Source organism: Manis pentadactyla, chromosome 5 (genome assembly GCF_030020395.1).
Source record: "Manis pentadactyla isolate mManPen7 chromosome 5, mManPen7.hap1, whole genome shotgun sequence".
NCBI lineage: Eukaryota > Metazoa > Chordata > Mammalia > Pholidota > Manidae > Manis > Manis pentadactyla.
In genome coordinates this window covers 44,728,108-44,752,133 of record NC_080023.1, presented here as the reverse complement: position 1 = coordinate 44,752,133, position 24,026 = coordinate 44,728,108, and the positions used below count along the sequence as shown (strand labels likewise).

The window sequence follows — 24,026 nt, the reverse complement described above, 5'->3', positions numbered from 1 at the left end:
TTTACAGGCCAGAAGGGAATGGCATGATATATTCAATGCAGTGAAACAGAAGGGCCTTGAACCAAGAATATTGTATCCAGCAAGATTATCATTTAAGTTTGAAGGAAGGATTAAACAATTCCCAGATAATCAAAAGTTGAGGGAATTTACCTCCCACAAACCATCTCTACAGTGTATTTTAAAGGGACTGTTCTAGATGGAAGTATGCTTAAGGCTAAATAGCTGATACCAGAGAAAATAAACCTACAGCAAAGAAAGTAGACCAACCAAATACTAACTAAATGCAAAATAAAATTAGCTATCCATAAAATCAGTCAAGGGAAACACAAAGAGTACAGAATAAAACACTGAACATATAAAGAGTGGAGGAGGAAGAAATAGAAGGGAGAGAAATAAAGAATCATCAGACTGTGTTTATAATAGCATAATAAGTGAGTTAAGTTAGATGGTTAGATAGTAAAGCAGCTGCCCTTGAACCTTTGGTAACCATGAATTTAAAGCCTGCAATGGCAATAAGTACATATCTATCAATAATCACCCTAAATGTAAATGGACTGAATGCACCAATCAAAAGACACAGAGTAATAGAATGGATAAAACAGCAAGACCCATCTATATGCTGCTTACAAGAAACTCACCTCAAACCCAAAGACATACACAGACTAAAAGTGAAGGGATGGAAAAAGATATTTCATGCAAACAATAAGGAGAAAAAAGCAGGTGTTACAGTACTTGTATCAGACAAAATAGACTTCAAAACAAAGAAAGTAACAAGAGATAAAAAAAAAAAAGCAGTTTTAAGAGAAAAGAATATAGCAATTCAGCCTATTTAAAGAAGGAAGAAGAATCCCAAATGAATAGTCTAAATTCACAATTATTGAAACTGGAAAAAGAAGAACAAATGAGGCCCAAAGTCAGTAGAAGGAGGGACATAATAAAGATTAGAGAAGAAATACATAAAATTGAGAAGAATAAAACAATAGAGAAAACTTAATGAAACCAAGAGCTGGTTCTTTGAGAAAATAAACAAAATAAACCCTTAGCCAGACTTATTAAGAAATAAAGAGAATCTACACACATAAACAGAATCAGAAATGAGAAAGGAAAAATCACCATGGACACCATAGAAATACAAAGAATTATTAGGGAATACTAAGAAAATCAGTGTGTTAACAAACTGGATAACATAGAAGAAATGGACAATTTTCTAGAAAAATACAACCTTCCAAGACTAACCAAGGAAGAAACAGAAAATCTAAACAGACCAATTACCAGCAAGGAAATTGAATTGGTAATCAAAAAACTACCCAAGAACAAAACCCCTGGGCCAGATGGATTCAATGCTGAATTTTATCAGACATTTAGAAAAGACGTAATACTCATTCTCCTTGAAGTTTTCCAAAAAATAGAAGAGGAGGGAACACTTCCAAATTCATTTGATGCAGCCAGCATCAGTCTAATAACAAAACCAGGCAAAAAAAACACAAAAAAAAGAAAATTACAGACAAATATCCCTGATGAACATAGATGCAAAAATACTCAACAAAATATTAGCAAACCGAATTCAAAAATACATCAAAAGGATCCTCCATCATCATCAAGTGGGATTCATCTCAGGGATGCAAGGATGGTACAACACTCGAAAATCCACCAACATCATCCACCACATCAACAAAAAGAAGGACAAAAACCACATGATCACCTCCATAGATGCTGAAAAAACATTCAACAAAATTCAACATCCATTCATGATAAAAACTCTCAACAAAATGGCTATAGAGGGCAAGTACCTCAACATAATACAGGCCATATATGACAAACCCACAGCCAACAACATACTTAACAGTTCTCCCAAAACTACTAGAACTAATACCTGAATTCAGCAAAGCTGCAGGATACAAAATTAATACACAGAAATCTGTTGCTTTCCTATTCACTAACAATGAACTAGGAGAAAGAGAAATCAGGACAACAGTTGCATTCACAATTGCATCAAAAAGAATAAAATACCTAGGAATAAACCTAACCAAGGAAGTGAAAGACCTATACCCTGAAAAGTACAAGACACTCTTAAGAGAAATTAAAGAGGATACTAATAAATGGAAATTTTATTCTATGCTCTTGGGTAGGAGTAATTAATATTGTCAGAATGGCCATCCTGAGTAAAGCAATCTACAGATTCAGTGCAATCCCTATCAAAATACTGACAGCATTTTTCAACAAACTGAAACAAATAGTTCTAAAATTCATATGGAAGGAACCGCAAAAGACATGAAATAGCCAAAGTAATCATGAGAAGGAAGAATAAAGCAGGGGGACATCGCTTCCCAACTTCAAGCTCTACTACAAAGCCACAGTAATCAAAACAATTTGGTACTGGCACAAGAACAGACCCACAGACCAGTGGAACAGAACAGAGTCCAGATATTAACAAAAACATATATGGTCAATTAATATATGATAAAGTGGCCATGGATATACAATGGGGAAATGACAGCCTCTTCAACAGCTGGTGCTGGCAAAACTTGAGAGCTACATGTAAGAGAATGAAACTGGACTACTGTCTAACTCCATATACAAAAGTAGACTTGCAATGGATCAAAGACCTGAATGTAAGTCATGAAACCATAAAACTCTTTGAAGAAACCATAGGCAAAACTCTCTTGAATATAAACATGAGCAACTTCTTCATGAACATATCTCCCTGGGCAAGGGAAACAAAAGCAAAAATGAACAAGTAGGACTATCTCAAACTAAAAAGCTTCTGTACAGCAAAAGACACCATCAGTAGAACAAAAAGGCATCCTACAGTATGGGAGAATATATTCATGAATGACATATCCAGTAAGGGGTAGACATCCAAAATATATAAAGAACTCACATGTCTCACCAACAAAAAGCAAATAATCCAATTAAAAAATGGGCACAGGATCTGAACAGACACTTCTCCAAATTCAGATGGCCAACAGGCACATGAAAAGATGCTCCACATCACTAATCATCAGAGAAATGCAATTAAAACCACAATGCGATATCACCTTACAGCAGTTAGGATGGCCACCATCCAAAAGATAAACAACAATAAATGTTGGCGAGGATGTGCAGAAAGGGGAACCCTCCCCTACACTACTGGTGGGAATGTAAACTAGTTTAACCATTGTGGAAAGCAGTATGGAGGTTCCTCAAAAAACTAAAAATAGAAATACCATTTGACCCAGGAATTCCACTTCTAGGAATTTACCCTAAGAATGCAGGAGCCCAGTTTGAAAAAGACATATGCACCCTTATGTTTATCACAGCACTATTTACAATAGCCAAGAAATGGAAGCAACCTAAGTGTCCATCAGTAGATCAATGGATAAAGAAGATGTGGCACATATACACAATGGAATATTATTCAGCTGTAAGAAGAAAACAAATCCTACCATTTGCAACAACATGGATGGAGCTAGAGTATTATGCTCAGTGAAATAAGCTGGGCAGAAAAAGACAAGTATCAAATGATTTCACTCATCTGTGGAGTATAAGAACAAAATAAACACAGAAGGAACAAAACAGCAGCAGACTCACAGGACCCAAGAATGGACTAATAGTTATGAAAGGGAAATGGACTGGGGAGGATAGGTTGGAAGGGAGGGAAAAGGGGGGAAAAGGGGCATTACAATTAGCAGACACAATGTAGGGGTGGGGGCACGGGGAAGGCAATATAGCACAGAGAAGACAAGTAGTGATTCTATAGCATCTTAGTATGCTGATGGACAGGGACTGTAATGGGGTATGTGGTGAGGACTTGATAATGGGGGGAATCTAGTAACCACAATTTTGCTCATGTAATTATATATTAATGATACCAAAAATGAAAACCTGCAGAGATAACTGACAGTGTATATTTCAGTGGTAAAAAAAAAAAAAGGCTTAAGTACTGAGGCAGTCAGTTTGAACATTACCAGTCTTTTCAATGCACAGCACATCACTCCTTCACAGACTATACGAAGTCTTACCCCATCTAACACCTGCAGCTCTCTGGACAACCTTTCTGCAAAGGCTTCAGCATTAGAGATTGCATATTCACAGCCTTCCATCATTATTTCAATATCTTGCTCTTCTCTTGCATTTAACTCTTGGTATTCATCCACTGCTTCTTCATCACCTCCCGTCACACTCTGGTTTTCTCCACTTGGTACAGATTCTTAAAGAAGGTAAAAATTAAAAATAAAGTAGTAAAAATGTAGGAAGGGCAATAACAGTACTTATAGGTAAGGTCAGTTAAGCACAGGTCACATTTAGTGGCTGAAAAATAGGAAAGAATGATTCAAAATACATATTAATAAACCCCTTATTTTTTATAAAGTACTGCATATGTTAATATAAGTTTTTATAACAAATAAAAAGCATGCAGTCTAATTCACTGACTAATAAGGGTTAAAGCAGACTTTATCACAACTGCCCAAAACATAACTAAAAAACAAATACAAAACCAGAAACAAAACGTATAGAAACAAGCCTAACCTTTTTTTCCTACCTGCAGTGGTGGTTGTGCTAACAAAACAATGATTATGAATTCAGGATGCATGAAAGCAATTTGTTTTCCTTTTTTTCCCAAGGTAACATTTTTCTTCTGTTTTTTGTCATGTTTTGTTTTTCCAAGTAATTTTTAACTGATATGAAAAAAATGCATCTACAATTCACATTTTGAACACTGAAAATATTAACTAAATTTTCCATTTCTTTGTTTAAAAAATTTTCACATTCATTAATGAAGTTTCTAAAGATCAGCTACAGAAGCTTTCTCGGTAATTCTATGGTAAGAAGAGCAACAGCAACATGGTTGTTTGAAATTATAAAAATTTGAATGGTATTCATGTTTCCTAACAAAAGAGGAAGAAGTCAAATCTGAGGTGCTTTCTGGATAAACGTTTCAGTTCACCTTTTTGACAGAATACACTCAGCATGTGGGATTTTATATAAAGCTTGAGGCTAGGAGAGTAAAATGAAAAATATAATTTTTACCCTCTAAATAAACCTCTAAATAAAGGTACTGATTTTCATAAACTTAATGGGACACAATTTTAAGTCCCAAACTCTGGATGCTTTAGATACTCATTATTTTGCATGAAAATGAATAATTACATTCAACATGACTAATTTGTCCTAGAACAAAAACCAGCTAAGTTCAAAGTAACAAATGGTTTACTTTTAAGAATGATGATTAGGCAGATTTAGACAAAGTCTCAGAAAGGGGGTGTCTGGAGGAGGACTAAAACTTTGGTACAGGCAATTACAGATTACAGGGTATAAACACAGTTCTTCAGAGGCATCTAGCTCCTCGTCCTCTTAATGGGTTCATTTTAGCTTACTGTGGAAATGTTTTAATTGCCATGTGTGACAGCCTTTTAACCATTAGGGGGCAGGGACTGCCCACATCATTCTGTATAGCTCAATATACAAGAGAATATTTAAAATAAACAAATATTAAATGATCATAATTGCTTCAGAAGTATGGACAGTCCTTTGGAAGTCAAGAATGAATACTATCATCAATTTTATTACTCTATGGATTTTGTAGTAATAAACCTGTCCCTATACACAATTTCATAAAATATGCAACCGACAGTACAATGGCAAGTATTAAATAAAAATATACGTAACAGAATAAGAAGAAAAGGTGTTACGCACCTTCTGTAACTTTAGGCAGTTCTGGAGATTAAAAAGGTATGAGAAAAGCAGAGGAAAGTAAGCAAAGAGTATTAGCTAGGTAGAAAAGTACACAGGTTTAAAAATTTTAAATACTACCCCGTATTTTTTTTTAACTTCATGCTACATTAAGGTTTGAAAGACAATGTCAAAATCAACTACAAAGTAGAAAGATCCATATAAACTAAATTTCCAGAGTTTTCCTTATTCTTTTTCTGATAGTGACTAAGAATACATTTATCTTCCTATTTGCTCTTAGTCTTTTCAGAAATAGTACTGACTAGTCCTTGGAGGAGAAAACTGGGAAACAGGTAACTTCTTGGGATTATTTTTAGGCCAGTTGTTACTCATGCATTTAGTCTACTTATTTTCACTGAATGCCCCAAAACTTCACCCAGACACTCCCTCACAATGGATTAGTCATAGAACACTGTTAGAAAGGACAAAATTGAAGCAATTTTTAAAAACACATGAAATAACAACTCAAGCTGGCTTTTAAAGATGCAAGATTTTTTCAAATGTGGATACCAGAATGAAAAAGAAGAATCAAACAAAAATATCACTCTACTTCAACTGCTAACAAAGTCTTCCTTTAAAATCTTTAAAAACCCTCTGCTGAGAAGTCCGTTATTACCCCAAACATTCAATTGTTAACAATAACTACTAAACTTGTCACTGCTAGCATTCACAATAAACAGTCTTTCTTGCTTGATTTTTTTTATCTCTTAAAAGTAGATGGTGATAATTTGTTTTCTAACATCACTCAAAGCTTAGAGACTTTTTTTAAAAATGGGAATTAATGACTATTATTTTAAAGTCCATTAAAATGTTAACACGTTTGTAGACATTAGTAAAGCTATTCCCTGAACTCCACTAAACCAAAGCAAGTTTTTAATTTATGGAAAGTGATTTGCAAAATGGGATCCTCAAGGATCTTCTCAGCATTTTAAAAACTGATCTCAACTAGGGTTAATGTTATAAACATGAAAATGTCTACACTTTTGTTTTAGGCCCTAAAAAATTATTTTTTTTAGAGCTAAACACTTTATTCTAAAAAAGAGCAATACTCTTCTCATTGATTTTGACAATATTTCTTAATGAGGTAGATCCAGGTAAGGTATGTGTTTTCCCATATTGTTGACTTAATGAAACATACTGGTTTAAAATACATCTTAGATAACAAATAATACCTGAAAATATATAATATATGAAAACAGAACAGCAATCATTCAGTCATCAGAAAGTTCAACCCTGAAATGGTGAAAAAATAAATGCCACTCGAAACAAATTAAACCACCACTCAAGGCATGAAAAATTATCATCAATTTCTTGAAGGTCATTATCTCAACACACTCAACTGCCAAGACCCTCAGGTCTAATGTTGGTGAGATGGCAACCCTGAGGGCTCCTACACAAGGCCAGGCCCACTGGTGGAAGGAGCACAGGGCCTGACAGATACAACTTGCCCCTGCCCATTCCAAGCATCAAACCCACACCAGTGATGGGCTCACTAATGAGTAAGTGATGGGTAAGAATACTACATTTAAAGAAAGAAAGAAAGAAAGAAAGACCCATGGTCAAACAGAAAAGGAATAAATAAAACAAAGTACAGAAAGAACAGAGGCGAGTGACTAAGTGAACAGTTTGAAGAATCTGAGACTGCCAAATTTTTTAATAGGTCAAAATGGTTGAATATTGACAATTTTAGATGTTTCAACCTAATAGAATAGAAGCTTTTATTTTTAATGCTGGTATACAACTTAGGACAAATCTAAGTTTTCTTTCTGATACATAATTTAGGACAAATTTATACTTTTTTTCTCAATAAAGAAAAGCAACTCTATTCAACTGTATACTAGCTGATATTTCAACTACCTTCTTTGAGATGAAGAATGCAACATAAATTATATCCATATGCATGCAGAACCATTTTCTTACAATGTTTATATCCTTATGAAAGAAGTCTTAAAAGACTAAAATCTCATGGTACATTTTTAATAATCAACAGTACTGTTTTTGTCTTGTGACACAAAATAATCCATAGTAACATTCCTGAAGATATACTGATCAAAAACATCCTATTTAACTTCATGTCTAAGGATTTTATCCTAATATAATAATAGCTAATATTTATTGAGTACTTATTACGTACTTGCCATTGTTCATGTTTATATATTTAAATAATTTAATTCTCACAACAACCCTACCGGGTGGCTACTATTACTACCTCCATTTCTGAGATAAGGGAAACTGAAACACAGACCAACTCAAGGTCACCTAAGCTAGTTAGTGACAAAGTCAGGACTTGAACCCACCCTTTCTGACTCCTTAGAGGTGTTCTTACCCACTACACTTACACCCTGAACAAAAGTATGGCAACACAGATATTCACCTCAGAGTTGTTTAAAATGAGCAAAGATTGGAAAATTAAAGATACATGATTAGTTAAATAAACTGTGGTCTATCCACATAATGGAATACTATAGTATCATTAAAAATAATGTTGGGTAATAACATGAATGCTCATGATATAAGAAAAAGTATGTTAGAAAATATAATGTAAATTTCTTTATTTAAAAAAGCATTTATACACAGGAAAAAGACTAGAAGACTAGAAGAATATCTAACAAATGTTAATAGCAGTTATCTCTGAGGCTTAAGTTTATAAGTGATTTTTACTTATTTAATGTATCAATTTTCTATCATGAGCAAATATCACTTCTTCAGTAAGAAAAATTATTTTAAAATTCCTTTACAAGTATAAGATAATTCAGTGTCTTAATTACTTTGAGTAATGTCAATTATATAATCACCTATACATATACTTGATTTTATATATATGTTTTTATTTAATTTTACCTTCCAAAAGCTGTGAGCTAACATTGACAAAATCAATTTTCTTCCGGAGATATCGCTGATTCAATTTCCAAATGCATGAAATAAATGCATTCTTTTCAGCAGTGCTGCTGGCCACCCATTTATATATTTTCTCAAAATGTAAGTCAAATTCAGGACTTTCCTGAAATAAAAATATACAAAAGATATTGTTTTTGATCAACAAAGTCGCTTTTCATTACTGTAAAATCTGTATTTCAATAAAACTGAATCTGAAAAGTTGAACTGTTTTTGGAAAAAAAAAATCACCATTAAAAATCAGCTAAGCGATCTACAGAGAATTCAATTTAGAGCAAAAACTTTTTTTTACCTCCTAAAAGAAACTAGATGAAACAAAAACACAGTGTCTTGGTAATTTCCTTCCTATTCCCCTTGAGTCTAATGGAAGTACAGATTTAGGTAATATACTACAAAATGACTTTATGTATGTAAAATGTTTATGACTCAGCTTCCTAGTGTGTAAGATGACAATGATCTCCAGTTTTGGTGTGGACTTTTTCTTTTTAAGTTGCCTAGGGGTTTTGTGATCAATCATACTAGCTCACTATGTCTTACAAATGAAAACAAGTGAACACCTGAGAAACTGGAGAAGACAAGAGTGGTGGGTTGCTATGTTTAAGATGTTCTAGACACCCACAACTTTGTCTTTCCCTAGGTACCATGACCCATTTATTTGCTTAATGATCCAGCACGTTGTCTGGAGCCCAAGAATGATTTGAGGGAAACCGAGCCATATTTCTGGTCAGCTCCATCCTCAAGTTACAGGTTTGAAGAACAAAGCATATCTAATTAGAATCCAACTATGCATGGGTATCAAAAGATATTTTCAAGTCATTTCTTAGAATCCTAGCTGTTTGGATTATGATACAATCATTTCAGCCTTTCTAAATAAAGTGTTTTTTTCTCCCTTCAAAAAAAAAAAATTGCCTATAATTAATAATCAACAGTAGTTTTTGTCTTGTGACACAAAATAATCCATAGTAACATTCCTGAAGATATACTGATCAAAAACATCTTATTTAACTTCATGTCTAAGGATTTTATCCTAATATAATAATAGCTAATATGGGTTTTAGAGTTATACCTATTCTTTGATAACATTCTATTATTCCTGTGTTTGACACTAACTCCTTAACAAAGAATGCATACTCTAATTATAACATATGAGAAAAAACACAAGCTACATCTCTGTGTGGCTTCCAAGAACAAATGAGGCAAAAAGCAGGGACTGTATTGTTTTCAATTCTGAAAATACAGGATTAAAGGTGTTTCAAAAGTAAAAAATGCTGGTGAACCTTGAAGTTTTTTCAAATGACAAAGAAAATTGACTAATGCTCTCTATGGCCACATTACAGTAATGATTTCACACCAGGCTAATAGTTCTCCCTTCAGTGTAGAACAACTTGACTTCCATATAAAAATAACAACATGAATGTATACTTTTCTCTATATCTGAGGAATTAAAAAATGGGCTCAAACATTTTTAATGTTCTACAGAAGGCTAATAATATATTCAATTAACTTAAGGTGTTATTTAGTGGGGAGAAATGTAAATAAATACCTTAAAAGAAAGAGAGTTTATATCAGATTTTTACTGTGAAGAGTTAGGATAATTTCAGGATCAGAACTTGACCTGTGGTCCAACAACTGTATTTCAGTAGCACGGAACTACTAATTAGTTGAATTTATGGTTTAATAAGCAGAATTAAAGCACCAAAAGATTAAACACCCGCATTTACAATGAAAAGGTAATTATACTAATAGTTATTTAAAAACTAAGAGTATTGGAAACTAATATGAAACCTGATGGGAAATGATCTTTTCCCTGGGAATATTTTCCATATGCCATAAAAGAAGCTGAGTGCTCCAGCAGCAACACACTCAAATCAATATGTGACACTAAATGGCTAATGTTGGGCTATGTATAAAAATTTTGTTTTATATCCATATATAGTGTACACATACCAAGGTGCCTACATAAAATGAAAAAAGAAATACCATTAAGAAAGTCAGCAGTGAGATGCCAGCTTTGAGAAAGCATTCAAATAAGCATTCAGCAATGTTAGTGAATTATGCAAGTCTAGGAAGTGCAAAACTACTGAAGGGAAAAGGCTTTTTAATAAAGATACACTTCTAAAAAGCCCTTAAAATATTTTTTCTTAAACAGAAACTTACCAAAAAGTCTCTATTCTTGATCTTTCCCCATGGTAACAGAACTTATTTATTAAATAGTGTTTTAAAGTGTTTTGGGTGTTCCTTAGGGATAAAGCAAAGGGCCAGTTTGCCTTAAAGAGAAGGCACTGAGGTTGGAGGAAATCTGAATTCTACAGATATGCAGGGTTCTCCTAAAGTCGTTTTGGCTTCATTTTTTAAAAATTTTGCTATCATTAATGTACAGTTACATGTACAACATTATGGTTACTAGACTCCCCCTATTATCAAGTCCCCACCACATACCCCATTACAGTCACTGTCCATCAGCGTAGTGGATGCTATAGAATCACTACTTGTCTTCTCTGTTATACTGCCTACCCCTTGTACCCCCCAACATTATACATGCTAATCATGATGCCACCTATCCTCCCTAATCCCTTTCCCTTTGGTGACTGTTAGTCCATTCTTGGGTTCTGTGAGTCTGCTGCTGTTCTGTTCCTTCAGTTTTTGCTTTGTTCTTATACTCCACAGATGAGTGAAATCATTTGATACTTGTCTTTTTCCGCCCGGCTTATTTCACTGAGCATAATATCCTCTAGTTCCATCCATGTTGTCGCAAATGGTAGGATTTGTTTTCTTCTTATGGCTGAATAATATTCCATTGTGTATATGTACCACATCTTCTTTATTCATTCATTTACTGATGGACACTTAGGTTGCTTCCATTTCTTGGCTATTGTAAATAGTGTTGTGATAAACATAGGGATGCATATGTCTTTTCAAGACTGGGAAACTACATTCTTAGGGTAAATTCCTAGGAGTGCAATTCCTGGGTCAAATGGTATTTCTATTTTGAGTTTTTTGAGGAACCTCCACACTGCTTTCCACAATGGTTGAACTAGTTTACATTCCCACCAGCAGTGCAGGAGGGTTCATTCCCCTTTCTCCACATCCTTGTCAGCATTTGTTGCTGTTTATCTTTTGGATGGTGGCCATCTGAACTGGTGTAAAGTGGTATCTCAATGTGGTTTTAATTTGCATTTCTCTGATGATTAGCTATGTGGTGCATCTTTTCGTGTGCCTGTTGGCCATCTGAATTTCTTCTTTGGAGAAGTGTCTGTTCAGATCCTCTGCCCATTTTTTAATTGGCTTATTTGCTTTTTTGGGTGTTGAGGTGCTTGAGCTCTTTATATAATTTGGATGCCAACCCCGTACTGGATATGTCATTTATGAATATATTCTGCCATACTGTAGGATGCCTTTTTATTCAACTGATGGTGTCCTTTGCTGTACAGAAACTTTTTAGTTTGATAGAGTCCCATTTGTTCATTTTGGCTTTTGTTTTCCTTGCCCGGGGAGATATGTTCATGAAGAAGTCGCTAATGTTTATGTCCAAGAGATTTTTGCCTATGGTTTTTTCTAAGAGTTTTATGGTTTCATGACTTACATTCAGGTCTTGGATCCATATTGAGTTTACTTTTGTGTATGGGGTTAGACAATAATGCAGTTTCATTCTCTTGCATGTAGCTGTCGAGTTTTGCCAACACCAGCTGTTGAAGAGGCTGTCATTTCCCCATTGTATACCCATGGCTCCTTTACCATGTATTAATTGACCATATAATCTTGAATTTATATCTGGGCTCTGTAGTCTGTTCCATTGGTCTGTGGGTCTATTCCTGTGCCAGTACCAAATTGTCTTGATGACTGTGGCTTTGTAGTAGAGCTTGAAGTCAGGAAGCTTAATTCCCCCTCCTTTATTCTTCCTTCTCAGGATTGCTTTGGCTGTTTGGGGTTTTTTGTGGTTCCGTATGAATTTTAGAAATATTTGCTCTAGTTCATTGAAGAATGCTGTTGGTATTTTGATAGGGATTGCATTGGTGTGTAGTTTGCTTTAGGCAGGATGGCTATTCTGACAATATTAATTTTTCCTATCCATGAGCATGGGATGTGTTTCCATTTATTGGTATCTTCTTTAATTTCTCTCATGAGTGTCTTGGTTTTCAGAGTATAGGTCTTTCACTTCTTTGGTTAGGTTTATTCCTAGGTATTTTATTCTTTTTGATGCAATTATGAATGGAACTGTTTTCCTGATTTCTCTTTCTGCTAGTTCATCGCTAGTGTATAGGAATGCAACAGATTTCTGTGTATTAATTTTGTATCCCACAACTTTGCTGAATTCAGATATTAGATCTAGTAGTTTTGGAGTGGATTCTTTAGGGTTTTTATATACAATATCATGTCATCTGCAAACAGGGACAGTTTGATTTCTTCCTTACCAATCTGGATGACTTTTATTTCTTTGTGTTGTCTGACTGCCACGGCTAGGACCTCCAGAACTATGTTGAATAAAAATGAGGACAATGGGCATCCTTGCCTTGTTCCCCATCTTAGGTGAAAAGCTTTTAGCTTCTTGCTGTTAAGTATCATGCTGGCTATGGGTTTGTCATATATGGCCTTTATTATGTTGAGGTACTTGCCCTCTATAACCATTTTGTTGAGAGTTTTTATCATGAATGGACGTTGAATTTTGTCAAATGCTTTTTCAGCATCTATGGAGGTGATCATGTGGTTTCTGTTCTTCTTTTTGTTGATGTGGTGGATGATGTTGGTGGATTTTCAAATATTGTACCATCATTGCATCCCTGGGATGAATCCCAGTTGATCATGATGGATAATCCTCTTGATGTATTTTTGAATTCAGTTTGCTAATAGTCTGTTGATTATTTATGCATCTGTTATTCATCAGGAATATTGGTCTGTAATTTTCTTTTTTTGTGGTTTCTTTGCCTTGTTTTGGTATGAGAGTGATGTTGGCCTTGTAGAACGAGTTTGGGAATATTCCCTCCTCTTCTAAGGAGGATGGGTATTAGTTCTTCACTAAATGTTTGATAAAATTCAGGTATGAAACCATCTGGTCCAGGAATTTTGTTCTTAGGTTGTTTTTTGATTACCAATTCAATTTCCTTGCTGGTAATTGGTCTATTCAGATACTCTGTTTCTTCCTGGGTCAGCCTTGGAAGGTTGTATTTTTCTAGAAAGTTGTCCATTTCTTCTAAGTTATCCAGTTTGTTAGCATATAATTTTTCATAGTATTCTCTAATAATTGTTCATGTTTCTGTTGTGTCCATAGTGATTTTTCCTTTCTCATTTCTGTTTCTGTTTCTGTGTATAGACTCTCTTTTTTTCTTAATAAGTCTGGCTAGGGGTTTGTCTATTTTTTTTATTTTCTCAAAGAACCAGCTCTTGGTTTCATTGATTCTATTGTTTTATTCTTCTCGATTTTATTTATTTCTGCTCTAATCTTTATTATGCCTATCCTTCTACTGACTTTGGGCCTCATTTGTTCTTCCTTTTCTAGTTTCATTAATTGTGAGTTTAGTCTAGACTGTTCATTTGGGATTGTTCTTCTTTCCTGAGGTAGGCCTGTATTGCAATATACTTTCCTCTTAGCATGGTCTTCACTGCATCCCACAGATTTTTCAGTGCTGAATTATTGTTGTCATTTGTCTCCATATATTGCTTGATCTCTGTTTTTATTTGGTCATTGTTTTTGCTTCATTTAAAAAATATTTTCCACCCGACTCGACTGTCTTTCATTTTGTCCAATTTTTAGTCTTCAGAAATTTGTACCAGGGTAAGGGTAAAACTAGAATTTTATTGAATTGGGTTGCTCTGCAAAGCTAGTTTTTACTTCTTTGTGCCTTTTTAGTAAATGTATGAGACTTACAGGGTTAAATCAAAGGGCACCTATAATTACATTAATGTAAGCTTTGCTATGAACTCCATCAACAGTACAAGTGAATGTGATGCAAAGCACTCTCAGAGCTCTGGAGGTGCCTTTGGGCTGCAGAGGAAAATAAGAGGTGAGGTCAGAGAAGATATGAAGGAACACCTAGTTTAACCAGAGGAGCTCCATCTGATTTCTTTGAAAAGAGCATTGCTGTGAAAGCCTTGAACTATCAGGAATAAAGGTGGCCTTTAACATGATTATTACATATTCAGCTTCATGGAGTTTGAATGTGGCTTAAGTGAAAGGTATAGGTTTTACATTCTTAAATCTTATTCTTTAAATACCTTAAAATAAGGTGTGCAATGCACATCACTTCCTCTACTTGAGCCATAAACATCAAACAATGGCCTCAAAAGTTCAGTTTGGCTGTCTGAGCTGGTGATTATACATTAATTCATGAGGACTATGGAAAATTCACCTTGGTTATATTGTATATGATTTTGAACTAGGTTTACCAAAACAGTGTAGATTATTAAAAAACCACTCACACAATACCACTTGAAAATCTGTACCTACTTATGGCTTTTGTACTAAGTATATTTAACCCCAATCACAGAGATAAATATAATCAAAGTTACTTTGCTGTCATGTATATAGCTTGTACATGAATGTAACTGTAGCTCAAAAAAAGCAAGAACAATGAAACAAGCATATATTTGTACTTATTTTTAGTAGCCTGAGATTGGGTGGGAGGATGGAAGGTTCACTAATATACTAGATTAATTCTTGGTTAGTTGGTAGACCAGTGGGTCACAAAACAAGTTTAGATGATCTGAGAAGACATAATGTTATGTTCTAAAATGAAAGACACTTCCTGAACACAGGTCAAAGAACTAAGAAAAACATACCTTACTAGCATCCTTGGCATCTACCACACCAAGGTCTCGAAGGGCCCAAGCAATCTGCCTTTTATAGAAATCTCCTTTATCAGATTTCTTGACTTTGACCACCTTTACCTGCACAGGGCGTTCAGTTGTCACTGTTGAGTAAAACACACATTCATTAGAAATATTTACTCACTCATTCTTCATTCATTCATTCACTCATTGTAAATATAGCTGTTGGGTGATACTAAACGAGGAGTATTTTATAACACATACTATGACTGAGGAATGTGCAGAATACTAGAAAGAGAATCTAAATCAGACAAGGGTCAGAGACAGATTACTTGAGAAGTAAAGTTTCAGACCAATTTTAAAGGAAGAGTATGAGGTAAAGAGAGCTCTAAAGAAAGACTGACATGTGTAAAGCCAAAAGAGCTTGAAAGAGCATAACACCACTTCAGAGACAGCAATAAGTAGTTCAATATGAAATGTTTATGTAATGAGGTGTTTGGAAATGAAGTTACTAAAAAAAATCGAAGTTCAGATCATAAAGGACCTTTATCTGAAGTTGTCGGGGTGCTCCTAGACAATTTTAACTAAGGAAAGGACATGATACTCTGATTTCTAGTTTCTAAAAATTACTCTGGAGCAGAATAAAGGATGGACTGGAGTAATTGCAATACATTTAAAAAGTTAAAGTAGTTGAATCTCTAACAATGCAACTTACAAAAATGACTTAAGAATAGAAAATACCGGAAGTACTTTAACCATTAAAGAAATTGTATTAGTAAGTAAAAATATCCTCCTCAAAACTAGTCCAACACAGTTTTACTGATATCTTCTGCCAAGCTTTCCAAGGAATGAATAATTCCAAACATATATAACAATTCCAGTGTGTAGAAAATATAACTTTGTTATAAGACCAAAGATAGTGTAAAAAAGAAATTATAGGACCATGTAATTAGTGAACATCAATGAAAAATCTTAAAACAAATACTGTACTGGCACATTTCATCCAAGAGTATATAAAAAAACTACTTAATTACAGAGCACTTACAATATCAAATGCTGGTGAGGATGTGGAGCAACAGAAACTCATACATTGCTGGTGGCAATGCAAAATAGCACAGCCATTTTGGAAGACAGTTTTGGTGGCTTCTTACAAAACCAAACATATTCTTACCTTATGATCTAGCAATTATGCTCCTTCATATTTATCCAAAAGAGCTGAAAACATATGTCCACACAAAAATCTGCAAATGGGTGTTTATAGCAGCTTTATTTATAACTGTCAGATTGATAACCAAGATGTCCTTTAGTAGGTGAATGCGTAAATAAACTGTAGTACATTCAGACAATGGAATATTATTCAGTGCTAAAAAGGCTATCAAGCTGTGAAAAGACATAGAGGAAACCTAAATGCATATTACTAAGTAGAAGAAGCCAATCTAAGGCACATACTGTATGACTTCAACTATATAACATCCTGGAAAAGGCAAAACTAGAGGCAGTAAAAAGATCAGTGGTTGCCAAGGTTGGGGTGAGGGGAGAGACGAACAGACAAAACACAGAGGACTTTTTTGGGCAGTGAAAATACTCTGTATGAAAATACAATGATGGATATATATCATTACCTATCTGTCCACACCCACAGAATGTACAACACCAAGAATGAACCCTAAGGTAAACTATGGACTTTGGGTGGCTATGATGTGTCAGTGCAGGTTCATTCCTGGTAACAAATGTACCACTGCTGTGAGTCATACACAGCATAAAGGGGGACGCTATGCATTGTGCGGGAGGAGGTATACAGGAAATACCTGTACCTTCTTCCCAATTTTGTTGTAAACCTAAAACTTCTTTAAAAAATAAAGTTCTAAAAAATGTATCAATGTTAGTAAGAGTTTATGATAGTATAAAAAAAAATAGGAATCATCAAACAACTAGAAATAAATACAACTATAAGTGCAAAACCTTTAAAACTATACTACTTATTGAAAGCCATTAAAACTATAAGACTTTTTGAAAGGCATTAAAGAAGACCTAGATAAATGGAGAACTATACAATGATCATGGACAAGAAGACTCAATATCATGAAAATGTAAGTTCTCTCTAAAGGGAACTATAGATTCAAAATAATTCCAATCCAAATCCCAACAAAGTCTGGAGCTTGATAAAGCTCTTAGGCAAAAGAATAAAGAACCATAACAAGAAAAAATAAAAATCAGATGTTAAGACAGAACCCAGAAACAGACATACTCACATTCATCACCACAAACATGCACATAGGTAATTAAAAACTAATATATGGAAAGCAAAATTATAAAACTTTAAGAAGTTTTACTATGAGAGAATACTTTCATTATTCCAGGATGGAGAAGGATATCTTAAAGAAGACAGAAAAGGGGAAGCCATAAAGGATCAGATTAATTTTATTTCACTAAAATTATAAATTTCATTAAAAGACATCTTAAAAAGCCAATACACAAGTCACAAACTGGGATGCATATAAAAAACACAGGATAAATGTGTGTGTGTGTGTGTGTGTGTGTGTGTGTGTGTGTGTATAAAGAACTTGTACAAATCAATACAAGGACAACCAGCACAATGAGAAAATGAGCAAAAGGCTTAAACAGGCAAATTTCTTAGACAAGGGAACTAAATGGCTAGTAAACTCATGAAAAGATGCTCAATTTCATTATAATTAGGGAAATAAAACTTAAACCACAGTGAGATACTATTTCACACCCATCAGATTGGAATCAATTTACAGTCTGTCAAAACCAAGTGTCAAAATCTAGTTTTGACTAGAATGTAGAGAATCCAAACCACACACGCTCTTGGGAGTAAAAAGCCAGTACAACTACTTTTGAAAATAATCTGGTATTTGAATAATTATGATCATTCACATGCCAATGACCCAGCAATTCCAGAGTTAGGTATTTACCCTAGAAAATTCTATGTACAACAGGAGACAAGGAAAAACATATTCATGGAGTGCTGTTTGAATAGAAAAGCCTGGAAACAAACTCAATGTCCATTACTAGTAAGATGGGTAAGTAAACTGTGGTACTCTCACAATAGAATACTATATAGCACTGAAAATGAAAGAATTATGGCAATATGAAAGAACAGAGATAAAACTCTTCATGAACATAATGTTGAGTAGCAAAAATCACAAATGTACTATGATTCAATTTATGTAAAATTCAGACATGCAATCTTACTACACTGATGGACTGCAATGGGGTATGGGGAGGACACAATTATATGGCTAAATGTAGTAACTGCATTGTTTTTTCATGTGAAACCTTCATAAGAATGTATATCAATAATACCTCAATAAAAAAAAATTCAGACATGCAAAACTAAATTAACATATTTTTGAGATTACAACCATATATGATAAAATGATAAAGAAAAGCAAGGAAATAGTAAACCAAAATTCAGGATACTACTTACCTCTTAACGAAGGAGAGATGGGAATGGGGTCGAGTAAGGGCACATAGGAGACTTCAAAACTAATGGTAATACTCTCCTTTTACTACGTGGAGAGTATACAGTGGTCACTATGTGGTTAGTCTTTGTACCTTATATACATGCTGCAGAAATTCTTTTGTATCTACTCAATATTTAATAAAAAACAATTAAAAAATGAATTTGTTGGCTGAAAAGTTTTTCCAATAGAAACAATCAGGATATTTAAAACAAGGAGGAAATGTCCCCTAGGGAATAAAAGAATGCCAAACAAGAACTTTTTCTTACCAAATACTCACCTGTGGCACACAAGAAACAGTTTTTTTTCTTTTTCCCTGCTTTGCAGACATTTACAATACTCAGCAGGCGTTCGTCATTTGGTGTAAAAATGTCTCTTTGTAATGCATGCTTAATTGCTGTCATCTTTATTCAGCTGAAAAAATTCAGATTTATAGATATTAAGCTCATTCTCAAAATCATTCTATCTTACGTTGTTTCATTTATGGTTTAAAAATGATCTTATTTATGGCACATAACCAGAGGAAGAGTGATTTAATATGTTAATACAATGATATCATAAAAATAAAAAGCTGTATGTTTGGAAAAGAAATCAGAGAACCAGTGTTATCAAACTAAAACCTTTGGGAGTGCTTACCAAATGTTACAATACAAAAAAAAAGTTAGGAAAAAATTAAAAATCCATGCTCAATCTTTAAAATAATTTTTTTATATAAAGAATTCTTACAACTCAACAATAAAAAGCCAAATAATCCAATTAAAATTGAGCGAAGAGTATGAACAGACATTTCTTCAAAGAAGATAAATAAAGGGCCAATAAGCACATGAAAAGATGTTCAGCATCATTAACCATTAGGGAAATGCAAATCAAAACCACAATGAGATATTTATCATTTTAATACCCACTAGGATGGCTAAAATTAAAAAGACAAGTGAACTCTCATATTTTGCTGGTGATTGTAAAATGGTGCAGCCACTTTGGAAAACAGTTTGTCAGTTCCTCAAAAAGTTAAATTGGAGTTACCATATGACCCAGCAATTCCACCCCTAGGTATATACTCAAACTGAAAACATACGTATACACAAACACTTGTACGAGAATGTTCACAGCAGCATTACTAACAAGAGCCAAAAGCTGTTAACAACTTAAATGTCCATCAATTGATGAACTGATACAAAATGAAGTAGAGCCATACAGTAGAATATTCTTTAGCCATCAGAGAGGAATGAAGTACTGATACCTGCTATAACATTGATGAATCTTGAGAACATTATGCTAAGTGGAAGAAACCTGTTACAAAGGGCCACATATTATATGATTTCATTTACATGAAATGTCCAGAATACACAAATCCTGCGACAGAATGATTTGTGGTTGCCAAGGGTTGGGGGCAAAGAGGAAAGGGGAGTGAGTGCTAATGGATATGGGGGGATGACAAAAATCTCCCTGAATTAAATGGTACTGATGATTGTATAATCTTGTGAATATACAAAAAAACCTCCCACTGAATTATACACTTGAAAAGGGTACATTTTATGATACATGAATTATATCTCAATAAAGCTGTTAGATAAGTTTCTACTTATCTACTTTTTCATCTAATTCAATGTCTTTTTTCAAATATAAGCTTGTTAAATATTTTTAAAAATATCTCAAAAATTTTATTTTTGAAATAAACATGTATTTGTGTATGTTTGTGTGTTTGTATGCACATTTATAACTATTTTCTGATGCAGATATCATAGTGTAGCAAGCTTGCTTAGGAAATTGACCTTTACTTCTAACACTGCTTGCATAGAAAAACAAGACATTGTGAGTTTTAAATAAATGAACTAGAATGAAGTTTTATAATGCAATGACACGTTTGTAAACTAGGAATCTCCTCAATTTGTCAAACTTTTATCTCTGCTCGAAAAAAAGTACTTCTCTCAGAAAAATCACATCTTCCCACTTCCACCTCTCTCACTTCACCTCAGCCCCTAGTCTTCACACCTTCCTCTCCTTTCTCTTTTCTATTCCTATTCCTCTATTAGGCCTCTCCAAGCTTAATTTCTCTTCCAACCTAACCTGGAGGAAGTATTTATTTCCCTACACCCACACTATCCCTTTCAATTATCTTACTTTGTTTGTAGACCAGTTCACCCTGTCTTATCAATCTCCAAAAACTATTTTTTTTTCTACTTCGCTTGGACTACTACCATTTACCACTTAAGAAGGTCACATTTTCATGTTCATTGCCTTCATTACAAATACGTAAGGCATTCAAAGCTACACTTTCAATGGTGCTTGGCAATTTCTTTAACACTTCCCTTGATGATTCCTCTTCCTAGTCCCCATCAGTGTTCCTGTAAATCCTTACTTTATCCTTCAACCCCCGACTGTAGTCTAGCTTCCACCCTCTCCACAAATGATTCCACTATCTACCCTGCAGGGAATACAGACATCATGAATTGCTCTTTTCTCTTCTCTCACCCATTCTAACCTCCATTCCGCCTATTACAAAATTTTGTGTCTGTGTTACTAATCACTTAATTCGTTCTAAGGCCTAGACACTGTGTTAAAAGCTCTACTCCTCCAAGCCACGCTAGATACTGGCCAATTTACTCTTCTGTCTCTGGGCTTTTGCTCATGCTATTTCCTTTTCCTGGAATTATTTTCTCCCTGTAAAATCCCAACTCATCCTTCAAGATCCTACTAAAACATCACCTCTTCTGTGAATTAGTCACAAACACAAAAAGAATAATCCCTTTTCTATTTTTCTAATATTTCCCCTCTATTCTGCTAACATAGTGCTAACACACCATATTTTCTAGCTAGCTGTATTCTCTCTCCAATTTAAAGTAGCGCCTTGCAGGTAAGGACCATGTCTTACTCATCTTTTTATTCCTAGAACTGAGCAAAGACATAGCAGGCATTTAATAAGTTAACCAAAATGACACCAAGTAACACAACTATAGCTTCCCTAAGGTTTCCCCATTCCAACTCTCACATCTGTAAGCTAACCTCCAGGTTCAAAATCTGACATATTTGATTCTCCTCCTCCATTAACAACATGAGATCTGCTACCACATTGTTGATTTCTCTAAATCTACTAAAAATTTTTCTTCTTTCTGTTCCCACTGCCAACACACTAACCCAGGTTCACATCAACTATAGCTATTTAAAAGGAAAGTATCTGGTTATCTCTTTTCAAGCTTCCATAACCCCCAAACCATTGACAAATAACATTAAAACAGCTTTTCTCACAACATGCCCTTGCTCAACATTTTCCTAGTGCTCTCAAATACAAAATTTCCACTCCAAGCACTCTGTTCACTTTGGTCTTTATATCTTTGCTTAGGTGCTTTTCCAGGCAGGAACTATCATCTATCCAAATCCTAATTACATTTCATGGTTTATATGAAACTGATTCAATAAAGACCTTAATCTAAATTGATCTCTCCTCTCAACTGCTACAGCACTTAAATGTATTGAACAATCAAGCACTTGCTGTCCAATTGGTTCATGAGACCATATGCCTGCGGTTCTCAAGAACTCTTGTGAAAGAGAGAAGGGGAGGTGCCCTAGCAGTTTTGTGTTCTTTCTCAGTAGATACTCAACAAATATCTCGAGGTAATCTGAACCCTGAATAGTAAAAACTGGACACATGAATGGTTAATAGTAGCCAACATTTACCATAGTCCCTCTTCTGTCAAAAGCAGTAAGTCAGTGCATGGTTAAGTGGTTAAAACAAGTGAGGAGTCGGCATACCTCATAATGGCATTAGGTGTAATGGAAAGCACTATGTAATCCTCATTCATTCAGCAAATACTTATGTCTAAGTGCCAGGCACTGTTCTGGGTCACAGGGGTGACTATGACAGACATGTTCATGAAGACAAGAAGACCCTTGCTCCACGGCACTTACATTCTAAGGATTGAGTAGTGAAATTTTCTGTCTTTACTTTTCTGTAAGTCAGTGAATACATTACTAGATGGCCTATAAAACTATTTTCCAGGCTTAAGAATCCATGTCTGCCCACGTTCCAGAGGCAGTCAGCCACTGCTTATGCTGCATTGACTGTTTCCTTAAAATCCGTCAGATCATTACACTGCGTGACAAATAGCTTGTCAGTGTGGGTGCCCGTATGGGTTGGGCCCTGTGGATCCTATGGAGACATCTTAGTTCGTGGAACATCCTTATCCTGAAGAGAAAACTGCATGAAGACAGGGAAATGCACTTAAAGAGACTTAGAAGAAAATGTCGATTTGGACAAACAAGGGAAAGGCATTGCCATCACGTCCTCCTCTCCTCGTCCACGCCAAAGAATAAATGATCAGGGCCGTTTTGCACAAACGAAATCTGGTTCCTACGGGCGGAACCGGAAAGGGGTGTGTGTAAGATCGCTCTCCCAGCCCCCCAGGAGAGCAAGGTGGGTGCTCCGAACGGACTCTGCGCCTTCCCCACACAGGGGGGAAAGAAAGGGAGGCCTAACGGCGGAGGAGTGGTAGCAACTGCGGGTGCGGAGCCAGTAGCCGGACCCATGAGTCTCCTCAGACCCTGCGCCCGCCTGCCGGCTAGTCTGTCCGCCGCCGCCGGGACTGCTGGGCAGCCGCGGCCCAGGGCTTACCGCAAGGTCGAAACGAGCCCGGCTGTGCCGAGGCGGGTCCTCCAAGACCGAGACGGGACCGGGCTTGGGCGGACGCAGCTGCTGGGAAAGTCCCCCTCACCGGAGCGGTGAACGGGTATTCGACATTCCGCCACCACCGCCCACATCCAGGCACGTGACACACCTCACGCCGGAAGTTGACCCCGGGTAGCAGGAAGGAGAGGAGGAGATGGGCGGGGCGGGGCGGGGCGGGGCCGGGGCTCACGGGGGGCGTGTCAAGAGCAGGCATAGGCGGGGCCTTTGTCATTCCAATACTGGATTTGGCGCTGAAAGATGTTATTTTTTCTGGAAGAGTTGTTTATTCATTTATTTTCAGCAATTCACTTAAGAAGAAATCCGATTAAGTGTTTTTTAAATTATTAAGGTATCATTGGTATACACTTTTATGGAGGTTTCACAAGAAAAACAATGTGGTTATTACATTCACCCTTATTGAGTCCCCTCCCCCCAATACCCCATTGCAGTCACTGTCCATCAGTGTAGTAAGATACCACTTGTCTTTTTGAGCTACACTGTCTTTCCTG

The 24,026-nt window shown here is 35.5% G+C and overlaps 1 protein-coding gene across 8 annotated transcripts in view; it reads right to left on the bottom strand.

Moving 5' to 3' along the window:
- The window catches only part of EXOC1 (exocyst complex component 1), a 61,564-nt gene extending 37,940 nt beyond the window's left edge, over positions 1-23,624 (bottom strand). For 5 of the 8 annotated variants that reach the window (XM_036895155.2, XM_036895153.2, XM_036895157.2 and 2 more), the window contains exons 1-6: positions 23,464-23,624; positions 19,135-19,268; positions 15,382-15,512; positions 8,554-8,713; positions 5,677-5,697; positions 4,002-4,189 (exon numbers count right to left, since the gene is read on the bottom strand). In XM_036895155.2, the coding sequence (XP_036751050.1) occupies positions 4,002-4,189; positions 5,677-5,697; positions 8,554-8,713; positions 15,382-15,512; positions 19,135-19,258 (624 nt within the window). In that variant the 5' untranslated portion in view covers positions 19,259-19,268; positions 23,464-23,624. The remainder of the gene's footprint in view (positions 1-4,001; positions 4,190-5,676; positions 5,698-8,553; positions 8,714-15,381; positions 15,513-19,134; positions 19,269-23,463) is intronic. The other 3 variants (XM_036895154.2, XM_036895159.2, XM_036895161.2) reach the window with 1 other exon arrangement.
- Positions 23,625-24,026: the final 402 nt, after the last annotated feature.